Source organism: Phasianus colchicus, chromosome 12 (genome assembly GCF_987193195.1).
Source record: "Phasianus colchicus chromosome 12, bPhaCol1.hap1.1, whole genome shotgun sequence".
NCBI lineage: Eukaryota > Metazoa > Chordata > Aves > Galliformes > Phasianidae > Phasianus > Phasianus colchicus.
Window position 1 is genome coordinate 7,693,047 of NC_143447.1, and position 15,678 is coordinate 7,708,724.

The 15,678-nt window shown below is 39.1% G+C and overlaps 1 protein-coding gene across 5 annotated transcripts in view; it reads right to left on the minus strand.

Moving 5' to 3' along the window:
* The window catches only part of CGNL1 (cingulin like 1), a 52,156-nt gene extending 36,608 nt beyond the window's left edge, over positions 1-15,548 (minus strand). For 2 of the 5 annotated variants that reach the window (XM_090148805.1, XM_031616496.2), the window contains exons 1-3: positions 15,395-15,548; positions 1,324-2,919; positions 714-808 (exon numbers count right to left, since the gene is read on the minus strand). In XM_090148805.1, coding sequence (XP_090004931.1) covers positions 714-808; positions 1,324-2,901 — 1,673 coding nt within the window. In that variant the 5' untranslated portion in view covers positions 2,902-2,919; positions 15,395-15,548. Of the gene's footprint in view, positions 1-713; positions 809-1,323; positions 2,920-14,505; positions 14,723-14,874 lie in introns of all 5 variants that reach the window. The other 3 variants (XM_031616497.2, XM_090148803.1, XM_090148804.1) reach the window with 3 other exon arrangements.
* Between the last annotated feature and the right edge of the window lie 130 nt (positions 15,549-15,678).

The window sequence follows — 15,678 nt, forward strand, 5'->3', positions numbered from 1 at the left end:
CTCTTTAATTGCAGCTCTCTTCTACAAGACAACAACTGTGGAAATAAAAGTATCCAGAATTACTCAACAAATACTGAAATTAGAAGTAATTACTAGCAGGTTTCTGTAGTCCTGACTACTGCACCATTAAATCTCTCTTAAACAGCTGCCAGAGCTACATCCGTGAAGCCTCAGAAATGCAAAGAAAGAATGCATCGTGTATATCTTAATTTATTCATCCTTCCTTCCTCCCTTTTTAATAAGTTGTCATTAGAAAATGCAATGTAAAAAGAAGTTCCAGTTGGAGAATTTATTCCACACACAGAAACGAGAAAAATTCTGTCAAACCTTAAAACATAGTGGTTTTTTGTTTGTTTAAAAACAAAAACAGTAAGCTTAAATTCCCATGAGGGAATTTATTTAAATTCTTCATGGACTGCAACATCACATTAAGTTTAACTTCAAAATTATTTAAAAGAAGGAAACATAATTCTGATTCACAAATTTCAAATACTTTTAATCAAATCCTGAACAATACCCTTATAAAGTCCTGATTAGCTGAGTATGTCGACATCCTACAGTGCCTAACTGGACACAGCAAAGATGTAAAACTACAGAATAGTCATTTAATTTAGTAACAGCTTTGATTTTACAGCTTCATATTTTAAATGTAATTGAAAATAAACATGGAGAAAACACAAGCTCTCATCTAGAAGTTAATTATGTTTACTAACCCTTCTTTAAGGTAATTGTAAAGTATCTGCTTAGCAGTCTCTTCATTTGTTTGATGTGCAACGTCTTGCTGGCCTTTTAAGAGATCGGGTGTTGCCTGAAAGGATAAAATACCAAAAAGTACAATCCTAAGAGTGTTATACATACAACCCCTACAATTTAAATTATTCACTATATTCTATTCTGAATAAATTTATGTTCTGTGGACCTCAGTTTCACTAAGATTTACTTGAATTTGCGCTTACAGAAAGAAGGAAGCTTACACTGTAATAAAAGAGCGAGCATCATTTTGTTTAGAACTGCACAGATTTCAGCATTCTGTTTTTGTGCATTTATGCTTATGAATCATCACATCTTTTACAGTAATCCTCCTTGTCTCTACTATCTTCTTTCAGCCAGACAAGAATACGATTGTTTTCAAAATGTGCTTTCTATACCCTCAACTATGGGACTAATTTTTCTACTTAAAATTTTTATGAAGAATTCTACTATCTTATTTGGAAGTATTAAATCATTTGAGTTTGTTCTAATGAAACAGAAAAGCATGCATCTAACAGTATAAAAATTGTAGCATACTACAGGAAAAAACATACAGAGTAAATTCAAAATTACCTGTATATTAGGGACGGATGAAAATGTTTTTAAAGAAATCTTTTTGGCTCCTGAATCAGGTGAAATTGTGATTCTTTTTGGAAACAACAGAGTAGAAGTTACTGTTCCAGCTTCCTCTCTCTTTTTCTGTCCTGGAAGTGTAGATGACCTAAATACGAAACTCTCAGTATTATCTCCATTTTGTTTAAGATGCTGCAAAGAAGTGAAATGACTGTTCTGAGAGTCTTTACCAGGCATCTGCAGCTTTCCAATACTTCGAGCAGAAATTTTCACTTCTTTGGAAGGTGGTTTCTGATCTCTGGATAACTGCTTCTGGAAGCAAACTTCAGATGGCTTTAGCAAGTGCTCAGTTGACTTACCTAAATTCTTACTCACTTCACCCAAATAATCTGAATTCATTTCAAGCTCTAATGACAAGGCACTGTCAACGCTTCTCGACCTTTTACGATCATCTGGATGAATTCTATTCCTTTTTCCTGGCCTACCTCTTTTATGAGAGTCAACTTTTTTATCAAACTTCTCAATTAGCTGATCTACTCCTGGAATTGAACCGGTGTCAATATCACGACCAGTCCCAGGCAAAAATGGGATGTATCTTCTGTTTTCGTGTCTATTAACATTGTCTGCATAGATCGCATACTCTTGATCATCAAGTAAAAACCTGTACAATGAATTTGCAGAAGTGGGAGTAGCTGATGAAGATGATGATCTTCGTGAGTCCAACACTGGCCCAGATGAGTCTTGTCTGCGAAAGGGAAGTACGTCTGGTCTAGGCTTCCTTGTTTCTGGATAAGCAGCAGGACTAAGACATGGGGATCTTCCTGTAGATGAAAACGATTCTGAAACACCCACCTCACTGGAGCTGATTATGCTACCAGGACAATCCAACACCTGCTTGTTTTGGTCTTCTGTGTCTACTGTCCTGTTCAAATGTATTTTTTTTGAATTTGCTTTGGTTGACTCTGCAAGATACGTATTTGTTTTCTGTAAGGATATGATCTTAGAAGAAGAAATCCAAGGCTTTACTTCAGTTTTATCTTCATTTGCAAAAGATGCAGATTTACTATACACAGAAGACTGGCAATTTTCCAAGTTCAAGTTATTTTTCTCAGGATCATAAGGCTGTAAAAGCTCAGGATGTCTTTGAAAGTTTAACAAGTTGGAGGATTTCAATGCTCCATCTTTAAAATCTGATAATCCACTTTCATTTTCATCTGGATTGGTTATCTTCAGGCTTTTAAATGTACAGGGTTGTATGTGCGGAGTTCCAGGAAAATCTGTGCGTTCACTGTTTTTGTCCTCTAATTTAAAAGCAGTAGTGGAGTCTGTGACTGACTGGCTTATAGTCTGAGAAATGACCTGATGTTCCTTTCCAGGAGGGGGATTTTCTGACAAACACCCTTCTGTATTGTTTAGTACTATGTAAGGATGCCCATCAATTCCTTGCACTCTAATACTGACACCGTAAGATCCTGTCTTAGAATTTTGCCCATTTCTATTTTTTTGAATCTCCTCACTTGCAAGTTCAAGAGTAACTTCGTAGTCCTGCTGCTTAAAACCAGCAAAATATGGCTCCATGATATCAGAAGATTACAGCTGAATTAAAAAAAAAAAAAAGTTGAACATTAAAAAAAAAATAGATTATTTCATTTATTATTTTAATTAGACAGTCAGTACAACTCTGAAGACATGCAGTACAATCAGTATACAAGCTATACAAAGCCTGAAGCACATACAGAAAACACATGACTGACCAATTCTGGGTCAAATGCAATGTTATTTTATGAATGCAACTGTTAAGAAATAACAGTTTAGACTGCCTACAGTTGCTGGTGCTGTTTGTTTTGGAATCAGGTGATTTCACATACAACCAACCCTAGTGCAGCTTTTTGAGTCAAAGCAATTCTTATTTTGAGCATCTCCACTATATTCACTGAGACTGTTGCCTTTGCAAAGCACTGATAATTTTATAGCCAGCAGTCAGTATGAGCCATACAGACATTTAAACATAAGCCCAGGAGAGCAAAACAGCCAGGCACTTTTAGGTTGTGACTATTACGTAACTACAGCACTGCCAGAGAGGTCAATATCCTCATGCTTTTGAGTTGCACTTATACGTACTTTGCTTTCAACATTTGCTTTCAGAAGTGGAAATGTCACTGCTTTCTCTAGTTTTGTCAATCTATGGTGATTTTTATTTTACTGATTTTGCAGAAAAAAATGTAAGTTGCTTCAAAAGATATCTGAAAATAAACTTTTGAACTACACTGGAGAGTAGAGCAACCAGTGAACCTTGATAAACCCAAGATCACTAAATGATGATGAATAATTAATGGGAAACTGAAACATAAAAACCTCTGTAATCATTTCACTCATGTAGTATCTCAGTGTGAAAAATTTCCCCCAGATACTCAAATAAACAGCAGAATTGTATTCTTTTTTTTTCCTGAGAGCAAATTTAAAAGTTTGATTGAATTTTAATAGTATTATCCTAGTTTCAAACCCATTCCTCTTTTCCCCTCAAAAACTTCTTCTCCCTAAAAAAACTCCAGCTCTTTCTCAACAGTAGGCTTGCTTCACCCAAAGAAAGCAGCATATGTATGTTTGTCTCTAACAGCTATAAAGAAACAAACATATGCCTTCTTTGTGTGTATTATAACAGTAAAAAGGGAAAAAAACCTTACAGAAATTGAAGTTCTAAAGCCTTTTTTAAAATAAAACATTTTTTTTCTTAACAGTGAAAAACATACATGAAAACACAGCTGGTTCTATCTTTCAAATACCTGAAGGCTTTACTTAAGAGTACCTGTTTTGCTGATTGTCAATGATCTACATTAAAAAAAGCCTTGCTCCTGACAGCATCTCAAGCTTAGGCAGGCTTACAGCAATAGATTGAGAAGCCTCAAGCAGGGACTCTTCCATATACCTGCCCCAATACACTCCACCAATTAACTTCATTGTCACAAAAATTGGAACATTCCTGAGTGTACAACTCAGTCACAAAAGTTTTCATACTACAAATTACTGAAATTCCGACATCAGATAGAGGTAGTAGATGACAGCTGGGGGCACTGACAGCTACAACAGTCTAGTTTTAATCCTCTTTAAGTCTACCAAAGCTATCAAATGTTATGACAGAACAGTCTGTTTACTCTTAAGCTTATGAAAAGAGGTTAGATATTTTAACAGGACTTAAGAAGTCATTTTTTCCTATTGGTGTAGCTGCTTCTTGTCTTCTTGTAGTTATTTAAAAAACAAGAAAGTGTTTTTTGGTGGGATGGATTTTTGTTGGTGGTGTTTGTTTTGTTGTTTTGGTTTTCCTTTAATAGTGAGACATAAATTCTAAGTTCAGGTTTTCTGGCACAATAACACTTGAAAACTAAGTAATATAGTGCTGTTAGTAGTTTTATGTGTAGTCTCAAATGAGATTTCATATTGTTATTTTACAAGATCAGTTCTTATCTCCTGTTTGTGAAGAAAATATCACAACAGCATGTACAAATTAAATGGGACATAATAAATAGCTACTTCAACAAATTATTTTATTTTGAAAATACTTAACTAAAATGACAGAGAATAGTCAAGGACATGTAATTACCACTGTCTTTCAAAAATTAAAAATTCAGCTGTGATTTAGAACAATAAAAGTATATTTCTATGTTCTGAATGGTAACTATCTGCTGTTCATAACAAGTCAAATTTTACTGAGCAAAGTTTACCTGAAAACTTGCAAACATTCAAAGAAAAAAAAAAATCACAGTTATCTACAGTTACAACATTAACTTAAGCAGCTGGATTTACTGATCTATAAGCTCAGTAAAGACATCAGCTGAAGCAAGTTCAGAAGAACACAATTAAAGAACCAGGAAACATTGCCTCAGACACAGTGATTACTCCATACGAGGTTTACACACACAGTGAGAAAGTTTTCATTATATTTCCCAGAAAATTGATTTGAAATTCAAGCAAAAGAGTCATTTTCAATGAAATAGCCCCTTGAAAGTTGTTCAGAATACATTGGTTTGACAAATGTTTTACTTCACTTCAACACTACGTTTTACCCACTGGTTTAAAACATCACAGCCCACAAAGCACAACCCCCAAGAGCAGCAGTTCTGGCACTGTTATCACAGCTGTACAATCCCTCTTGTTCTCCTCATGACAAAGCCAACAACCATGCAGTTACATAGCTACCCAGATAGCTTTACTGAACCGGAAAAAAAAAAGGAAAAAGTTTTCTATCAGATCAGCAAGTAAGGCACTATGGAATGATGGCATCACCTATTCTGGCAGCAACATGGCCTTGGAGCAGCTTAAGGCAATCACAAAATTCCAAACTCAATTTATGTCTTAACTACATTTTCAGGGGACAGAAATATTTATAAACATTTCTGGGGATGAGGGGAGGAACCAACAAAAATCAACCACACAAAAACCCTTGATGGCACTGAGAGCTGTTCAGGCCTTTTTTTTAAAAATAAGCCTTCTTAAGGGCTTTTAAACACTCATTTCAAGTAGTGGCCTCAAGTTGGCATGACAGTCATACCATTACCGAGAAATGGTCAATTTTTTTTTTAACAATTTATTTTTGCCAAGAACAGAAAATATGACACAGGAGAGATTCTAATGTCTGAAAAGCCGATTACTTTGCATTTTATTCCTCAGCAGTTTGTTCTACAGTGGTGATACGATACCTTGCTAAGTAACACAGGAGTGGAACACAATGTTTAACAGGTCAAAAACTTGTTTTTTTTTTTTTAATGCTCTCAAACATGTCCTTTCACAGCTAGCGCCACCTATTTTAATGCTAGCTACCATGAGTTACTTGAGACCAACCTTACAAAATAAGACCCATGTAATTTGGAACCCCTACAGCTCTCCCTGCCAAAATGAGTAGAAAAGAGTGCCTTTGAGAAACATCCTGCTGTGCCAGAGATGGCTGTTTGCTTCAGCAGCTATGCAGCCTTCTTAACATTACAGCATGCAATTGTGTCCACTCATCCAGTTCAGTTCTTATTTAGCCAAATCTTCAAGACAGATTTGTCCAAAAATGAGGCTTCCCAATCCTGCTAAATGCTGTTCTCTGCATATATACAAAGCTTGTTTTCTTGTCTCCTACACCCTCATTACTAAACATGCCTCTAGCATATCTGTAATAAAGCACCTCACACTTTCTGCTTCCAGCATGCAAGCCAACTGGCTGCACTGGATAGTCAGAGCTCCTGGGAGACAATGCAGAGATGCTGACTGCCATGTGGGTGCACACGATTACTAGGTCCCACCAACCACATTCCCTGGCCTTCTCAGAAAGCCATAGATCCTTCATGGATACTGTGTCAATACGTGTATTCTCCTCTTCCATACATCTACTGAAGGAATGTGTAAAAATACAAAGGATCCAACTCTTCCACTTTTCCCAACTGCGTAGGATTCTCCCCTGGTTCTCTTGAGAACAGAAATACAGGAAATCTCTCATATCCAATATCATAAGCCTGAGACTCCTAGAACTGAATTAGCTGAATATTTTTCATTAAAGGAGGATTAGGGCATACCACTATCTTCTTTCTGGAAGAGTGAATTTAGATAAATGCTCTTGTCCTCAAGTTATTTGTCTTTTAACTAATTCTTGCTCTTGGACTAATGAAGAAGAATCTCCAAGCTGTTGAATGATTTCTGAAAAATTTAAACTTATATAGCTCTATCCATACCTCTTTTTTAACAGTTAATGGATGCCTAGTCCAGATTTTTACACACACACAAAGAAAAACAACTGGAAGGAATTGTCCTTCCACTTTACATAACACTGAGTTTGCTCTCCAGCTGACTGTTCAGAAAGCATCAGCAACAGCAGACAAAGTGGGTGTCAGGTCATTAACAAACGACAATGCTATGAGAAAAAGAACAGGAAATAACTTTGGGAGAGAAAAGGAAGGAAAACTTACATACTGTGAGGATACAGAAAAGGAAGCAGATAGGATAATTCATGGAAAGACCAAAACTGTAATGTTTTTACACTCAGTGGAACACATGTCATAAACAAGCCCAGAAAGCATTAGGGTAAACTAAATCACTGTCAATACTACCTACAATCTGAGACTTTCTGCAAGAGGAAAACGGGCCTGGGCTACAGTCTGTTCCCTTTAGCTAATGTAGAAGACAAGTCTGGGGTAGCTGATCTCACTTGATCTGCTTACGGGAGAATGGATGTTAGAAAAGTGAAATCTGAAAGCTCTAGGTATGGAATTGTTAAAAGGAACCGTGAAACAAAGTTAAATGTGAACTGACAGTCTCTGGAAACTTAATATCTCTTCTGACCTTAGAGAAAAAAAAAATACTTCTGTTTATTTCGCCCTCAAAACCTGGATCCATGTAAGTATGGAACACAGGTGTGGGGCTTTTGTTTGGTTCAAACAAGCTGTGAATAAATATAGTAGTCCCTGAACCACAGACAAGTCAAACAGTAGGAATTGTTCAACAATACATTTTAGCAGGGGAGTATTTCAAAATTTCTGAATCAATTACTTTCACTTCTATTCCATGAAAAACATCATTCTCTGTTCAGATTTCAGACAGCAGTCTACAGATGCTGTCAAAATTTCCTACATGAGGAAGAATTCAAAGTAATACTTTCTTCCATAGCTCTTAGCAAGAGCAAGCAGCTGTGGTTAGGCTAGCATAGATTACTAATATTTCATATATTTCTCCTGAAAAGCAGATTTGCTGCTTTTAGAGATGACAATTTCAGTTTTGGCTCTGTTCAAATATTAAACAACTTTACTCAGGCACTCAAATAGTAAAATACAATGTTAACAGCCATCCCTTCAGGAACAGGAAAAGAGCTGTCTTTGAGAAAGGCTGAATAGAAAGAACTGTTCCCAGCAGTGAGAGTAAAAGCTGGGCCTAACAATACTGCTCCCTCCCTCAGCTTATACTCCCTCTGCCTGAAAAATGTTGTGTGAGAGGAAGTCTAAATGTCTCAAGTTTAAAACATATTGTTAGCTCCATGAAACTGCGCAACAGATTAGCTAAATGCTTGAGCTGTGTGACAACTAACAGGTTTTGTCTGTCTATTTATTTATTTATTTCAAAAGGAAAATCTGCTTCAGTGGCTGTGAGTCAACAACAAGACATTCTGGCAGATCCTCAGGTCTCATAAATTGTCAACATAAACTTGAAGAAAAGGATATCCCTTTGAAGAAATGCATATCCCATTTTCTTAATCTACTACGTATGAATTTAAATGTCATAATTTCACAGGATTTATCCCCAGAACAAAAATCATATGACCTAATGACCCAGCTTTTTCAGTGGAAGTGAAAGTCTTCATTTTTTATAACGATAAAAAAATGCTCCAAAAACCTCAACACTTCTCACATTATTCTGAACTGTATTACCACTGCAATATAAGTGCCATATCATTAACTCACATGTTCTTTTTCTTTATGAAATAATAATTTTCCAGACTCTCCCAAATCCTAAGGTGGCAATTGATCAGAAACTGAAACGCATTAAAATACAAACACAGAAGACAACCCATATGTGAAATAGTTCATGTCTCCTGTCTCAGCTTATCCCTTCATACACACTCCAGAATTCAATAAAATCATTTCAGGAAGGTGGAACACTACACTTGTTTTTAACAATTGGTACAGGCTTCACATAAGCACAAACACTGGCATAAGTGTACTTATATCACTATACTGTTCTGTCTCCCACAGAAGCTAACATACACTTTCACAAGCTCTTTTTTTTCCCCAAAGTAGCAACTGAATCCAACTTATTGGATCAGTTTGCACATCAAGTATCCAACACCACTGCAGTACAATTAACTTTTATAAACTAAGAAGCAAGCAAACAACAAAACTGTGCAAATACTTAACTCAGAATGAATTATATACAAGACACAACCACACAACTTTTTTTTAATGACAAATTAAAAAAGAGAAGGTTAAAAAAAGATAATAAGATATTCTTACTGTATGTAGTTTATTCTAGTTGATCAGATTCTACGGTTTCATGTCTTTTGAAGAACTGACAGAAAGAACAACTCAATAACACAAAGATACTTACAGATTCTAAAAACAATCTGTGCTTTCAAATACAATAGCTGGTTTGTATCCAAACATCTGATGTGATTAGAACCTCTTGTAGAGTGAGTATATGTTGTTTCACTACTTTTTCCTCCAATTGTCAGTCTTAGAAACTTTGTATTTTGTTCCAGAGGAAATTATCTTATTACATCCCAATGATACCGTTACCGTTTAAATAGAAGAGGGTGTATCCTGTTGATATTTCTACTCAGACAAAAAGATCAAGTTTGTTAAAATGACTGCGTCTTTTAGAAAGCCCACATCAAAAAAGTAAAGCACAACCAGAAGTAGAGCAGCTTTCATTAGTTTTGCTAGTGCTTTAAGAATATATTATTTATAGTACTAACTTTAAAAAATATTTCCCTACTCCAAAATTATTTTTTAGCTTTAGACATTAAGTATCACTGGACTTTCTTCTCAGTATTTCCACACAAAACAACCTTGACTATATAAACTATAGTTACAGCAATACCACTAGACCCACACAGGTGCAATCAGCATAACCTTCACTACATGTGTGTAGCTGATTCCTAAATTTGAGGAGCTAAACTAGTACAACTGCATGCAGAGATCAAGGTGTATAACTAAACTACATGAAGACACACAAAAAGGTTAATCGCTAAAGATATACTTGCAAATACTTAAATACAAGAACTACACATAGAGGAGACTTTAGGAGTCAGATTTACATAACCAACATAAAGCCGTGGCTTCATGCGTACTCAAGCTGGTTATGGCCCTCATTTTTCTATTGTCATGCTTAGTTTTAATTACACTGTATTCTTCAAACACTAGTCTCTTTCAGCTAACTCCACCATGGATTTTAGAACTTCAATACACAGTCTGAACTGTGGGCTCTGAGCCCAGCCACGAGACAACAAGATGATATCATGGTTCAGTCTGAGAGGAATATATACTTGAGCAAAGGATAGAGACTAGATAACTCCACGGAGAAAAGCGGCTTCATAGCGCGCTGGTCCGCTCCAGGAGATGCATCACTTGAAGGACTTACAAAACCTAAGCAGACAGAGCTGCACAGTGTTGGCCCTGCTTGTACACTTCAGCTGAACCAGTTCCCACAGGTCACCACTCTTCTCACCCTCACGCGGGAACAGAGTAATTGCTGGGAGGAAGTGAGAGAGCTTCATTATGAGGCTTCAAGCGTTTGAGGAACTGCATGTAACATTACATACCAACTGTTCTTGTAAATAAAGGCTGCTGCTGAACCAATTAGGGGAGCAAATACTAGACATTTGTTGTGTTGATGTAACTGCTAATGGTCTGCAAATGACTACATGAAGGCGTACCCAGCCCAGTAACAGCTTCTGAAGGTCTAACAAAATATTCTGAACTTGATTCACATCACTGAAAACATTTCCCCACATCTAGAGAAAAATTTTACCCAGTTCTACCTTATGTTTTATGTTAAAATAGACCACAAATCTTTACCCACTTTTGAGTGCTTTTACGTGCAGAAAATACATTTTCCTCTTCTATGAAACTTCAGCGGCTCAGAATTATTGAGAGAGTTTATGTATGCACACGTACACACATACAAAAAAGCCACAGGCACACATACACGAATGTGCATGCAAAGGCAGCCTAGCCAACAAGTCTCCTGTTCAGAGTACATTTACACATTAGCTACTAAAGAGTTATTAAGTTCCGCAAATTCCTGGAGTAAAACTCTTATCATGCTCAGACAGCTGAGAGTCATGCGGCCATTTGAATGGAAATGACTCCTAGCATGCCTGCATGACAGAGCACGGGGACCCTCACAAAAAGGGGCAGTTTTAGACATACCTTAGGCATCCTCCAGTCTAACCAGGCTTGCTGGCGCTTTTTGGTGGTGATTTTTTTGATTGGTTGGTTTTTGTTTGTTTAAGAAAATGCTTTCCAAAACACCTCTTCATCTCTATTTCTCACTGCTCTCCGATTTTAACAAAACTAAGCAGAATATGACAAAATTATTAGAGAATATTCATTATTACCATCAATCTAGTTAACGGGTCTTGGAAATACAGGAGATGGATCAATTTAATTTAGAAAACAGAGTTCACATAAAAAAACCACAATAACAAAAAGCAGTTAAAGGCATACACGGAAAAATTACACTAGATATTTAAAATGTTCAGCTATGTATTTCGTCATTCATTCTATTTCTCATAAACCAGAAGGTTTTAAGGCTACACTTGGATGAACTCCTCCAAGAAGGCTGCCAGCTCTGCTGGCAGAGATGGTACAAGGTCACAGCAATACCCTGAGCTCTAATCCCAAACAGTGGTGACTCCATGACTACCACTTCACTAGATCTTCAATACACACTTTCCTAACATGTTATTTTCTCAGGTTTAAGCACTAAATTGTTACACTCATGCATTCTGAAACATCCTACTATTTAGATTTAACTCACTCCAAGAATCAGTCAGATCTCTGAAATGTGCTAATGTTTCCAAATGAACATGTCTGAAACAATACTCCACACACACAAACAGCACCTTCCCTCATGCAACAGACTGGTAATTAAACTTCTTCCGCAGAAGGAATTCTCCATCCTTTTGTTAAGGAAGGCCTGAAACATCAAAAGTAGTAACTTATTTCAAGCACATACTACCAACACAGCTTTGAAGACTTACAAATAACGTCTATGAACTGCCAAACCTAAGCTGAGGATGTCTCAAGACAGTTTCATCTTATCCAGTATGCAGCTGGTAGGAACAAAACTGGAGAATTTCTATTATCTTCATTGCGTCCTGCCTATTCCAGACACTTAGTTGCTCATCCTTACATTGTAAAGTAGTTCTTTGTAAAGGCTAGCTCTGAATCATATCACTGAACTGATCAGGTAGAAGATAACTCCCTAATAATACTAAAAAGGAATAAATGAGGCAGACAGGCAGAAAAGAACAAGTACAAACTTCTTAAGTCTGCTTTTTCTGAATACATAGGCAGTAGCTCAATCACTGCTGCTACTGTTCAGAGTTACACAGAGATGATGCAGAGGTGGGGAAAATGGCCCATTTTAGTATTCGTTGTCATTTTTTGGAAACCTGCTAGCACCAGTGATCTTGTTCAGGTATCTGCCATTTCCCTTCCATTAAGACAGGCAGACACAACAAAAGGCTCAATGCCATTTTGTGCAATCGGGCTCAGGTGCTTGATACTAACAGACACATTTTTGTGTCTTCAACATAGTAAAAAGGTGAGATAACATATTATCACTATGACTACGTCTTCAAAAAAAGCAGAAATAGTAAAACACCAGGCTGTCAATGAAACAATGCTGGACTACTTTGGGGTAATTTCTCACATCTGCAGAATTATTAGATCTCCAAATCCTTACAGTTGGTATTTTTACATAAGAATCTGTCCAGTGTAGTCCAGACTTACTAAATTACATGCAACAAGTCTTTGCAAAAATGTTCAACTCATGTAGCAATTTAAAAATTCAAGTTCGAGGTCGTGCCACTCTATCTACACATTTCAGATCACAGTGCAGACTGTAGTCAAACCAGTTTCACCAATACTCCCAGAAAGATCAACTTCCTATTACACAATGCAGAAGAAACAGAGTATTGTCACACACTCTTTGTTTCTGCCTTGTCATCTCTTTACTGTGGCAGAATCCTCACACGTGACCCATCACTGCACCACACACCATTTTTACCATGAATTAAATTCCATATCTCCTGTATACACCTCACCAAAGGAAACCTAAGTGTATTCTCAAACGTTTTATTAGTGATAGTGAGAACCTAATACTGTAATTAACAGAAACTGAAATAAGTTGGTTTGCTTGGAGGCAATGGAGGCAGCCTAAGACAATCTCTTTGGGATATTACCACAAATTCTGTAAGCAAACAGATTAGCAATGAATGCCCCTCCCTCTTCATGACTATCATAACATTACGGACATTTGCAAAAATAATCCTTTCCAGTGGGTTTAGAAACAATTTCATCTGCAAATTCATCTGTATGTATCAACCAACTAGGACTTCTTTTTGTCTACTTATACATTTGAAAAACACCTCTATATTTTAAATAGATACTTATGTAACATATCAGGTATTTAAAAGAACTCTCAGTGTTAACCTATAAAAAACATCTTCCTCTACTAATAATGATAGTAATAATTATTATGTGAAGGATAATCCGTCTTAACTTCACATATGAATTTTAAATCAAAATGACAAAAACTGCTTTCTAATGCCACACTGAGTTTTCTGTTTCAAGTTTGTAAGCAGACACACAGATAAAAGCACACCTTTCAAACAGTGTATGTGCAAGTATAGTTGACTGTGTGCCAAAGAAAGAATAACATGCAATAGAAGTGTGATAATTCCCACTAATAACACGGCACATTCCTTTATCTCCTTGGTATAACACAGTGCTTATCACACCACTAATAGTACATCTCAGTGCTCTATGTAAAGGCTTGCATGCATCTTTTTCCAAAACAAAAGACCTGAGTTCTAACTTACACTCTAATTTCATCTTTAAAGCAACAACGAAACCTTACTAGCTGCATCGTACACCTCTTATACTATGCTGTGGTAACCAAACCTGGCTTATTGTACAGCGTGCATATATGGGAACTTACTTTGGGTGAGGAAAAAAATTCCATCACATAATTACATGTCTAGAAAACATAATTGTTAGCAAAACAAGTTCTCACAAACCACCTTGAAAAATTAATCAGTGTTTTGGTTTTGCCATTTTAATTGTATTTTTAATGAAAGTTTGAAAGGTCTGTTAAAACTTGCTCTATAGAGAACCTTAACTGTGAGTCTTGTGACAGTTTGTTGTCAGAATAAACATCAGACACTGAATGCCTCGAATTCATATGGATATCATCTGTAATGATACCACAGATCACCGTATCCTACGGGGTCTGATTCATCTACAGCATTCATCCTATGAATGTATGGAAATAAACCCTCAGATAAATAAAACCATCTTCGTGGACAGGTTTCCACTATTTTTACCTCGGTAATTATTCCAACTCCACTGCAATGAACTTCAAAAACTATTTTGATTCAAAAGAAAAGAAAAAAAAAACCCACAAAGAAATTCGACACTAAAGCAAACTTACAGCAAAAGATAAAAGCCGTACAACTACTCTTTTGTCGACGGCAGATGCTAATCCAAATTCACCACAAAAGCCGTACGGCAGCACTGATCTCCCAGCGAAGTCGTCACCAGACGGCAGGGATATAAACCGTACATCCGACGCAAAGTGAATCGGGCAGCGCAAATGGCTGAAGCGAGAGCCTTTCCCACGATGCGAGCACACACGAGGCGGACACACCCTTTCGTAAAAAAAGACGCCAATTTGTGGAGCAAGAGGGAGACGAGCAGGTCGGAGTGCCCCCGCCTCAGGAATGCGGGGAATCCCGGAGGAACGCGCGCGGGCACGGCGACCTGACGACCTTCCGCGGCCCTCCGCGCAGCGCCCGCTCACCTGAGCGCGGGGATCCCGGCGGCGCGGCCGGCAGAGGCACCGCACCGCCGCCCGGGCCAGAAGAGACCCCTCCCCTTCGCAGCAGAAAAGTTCAGGGCTCTGCGGAGGCGGTTTTCCCGGCGGCTGCCGTCCCCGCGGCCCGCTGGCAGCGCGCCCGTCTCCGCTCGCCGCGCCCGAAGCGCTGCCCCGAGGGGCGCCGGGGGAGGGGGGGGTGAAGGCCCGGCGCTTCGCTGCCCGCTGCGCGGTACGGCCGTGCGCAGAGCCGCTCCGTGCCTCCCTCACGGGCCCCCGGCCTTCGGAAAGCGCCGTGCCTAACGGAGCGAGGAAGGAGAACGCCACCGACCCGCGGGGAGCCCCCTCCGCAGCCGCGCTCCCCGGTGTTCGCCGCGCTCCGCTCAGGTCACGCCGCGGCCCCCCGCCCGTCCGTCCGTCCGTCCGTCCGTCCCCGCGAGGAGATCCGGGCGGCGCCGTGCCGTCTCCCCTCAGTTCCCAGCGCCCCCGTCGCCACCGCTTTCCTCACCGTTGCCCTCTCCGACAACTCGGAGCCGCTCTCGCCGCCGCCCCGGGGCAGTCCCGCTCTCCGCCGGAGCCGAGCGCGGACTGCCCGCCCCTCCTGCGGGGGAGGGGGTGCCGGGGCCGCCGTGCCGTGCGGTGCCGGGGAGGAGCCCGCGGGGGCGCTCCCTCAGGTGAGCGAGGGGCTGCCTCGCCTCGTGCGCGCGCTGCGCTTTCCCGCCCATGGCCTGAGGCGAGCGCGGCGCACGGGGGGCCGGCGAGGCGCCCACGAGCCTACACGCCGCTCCTGCT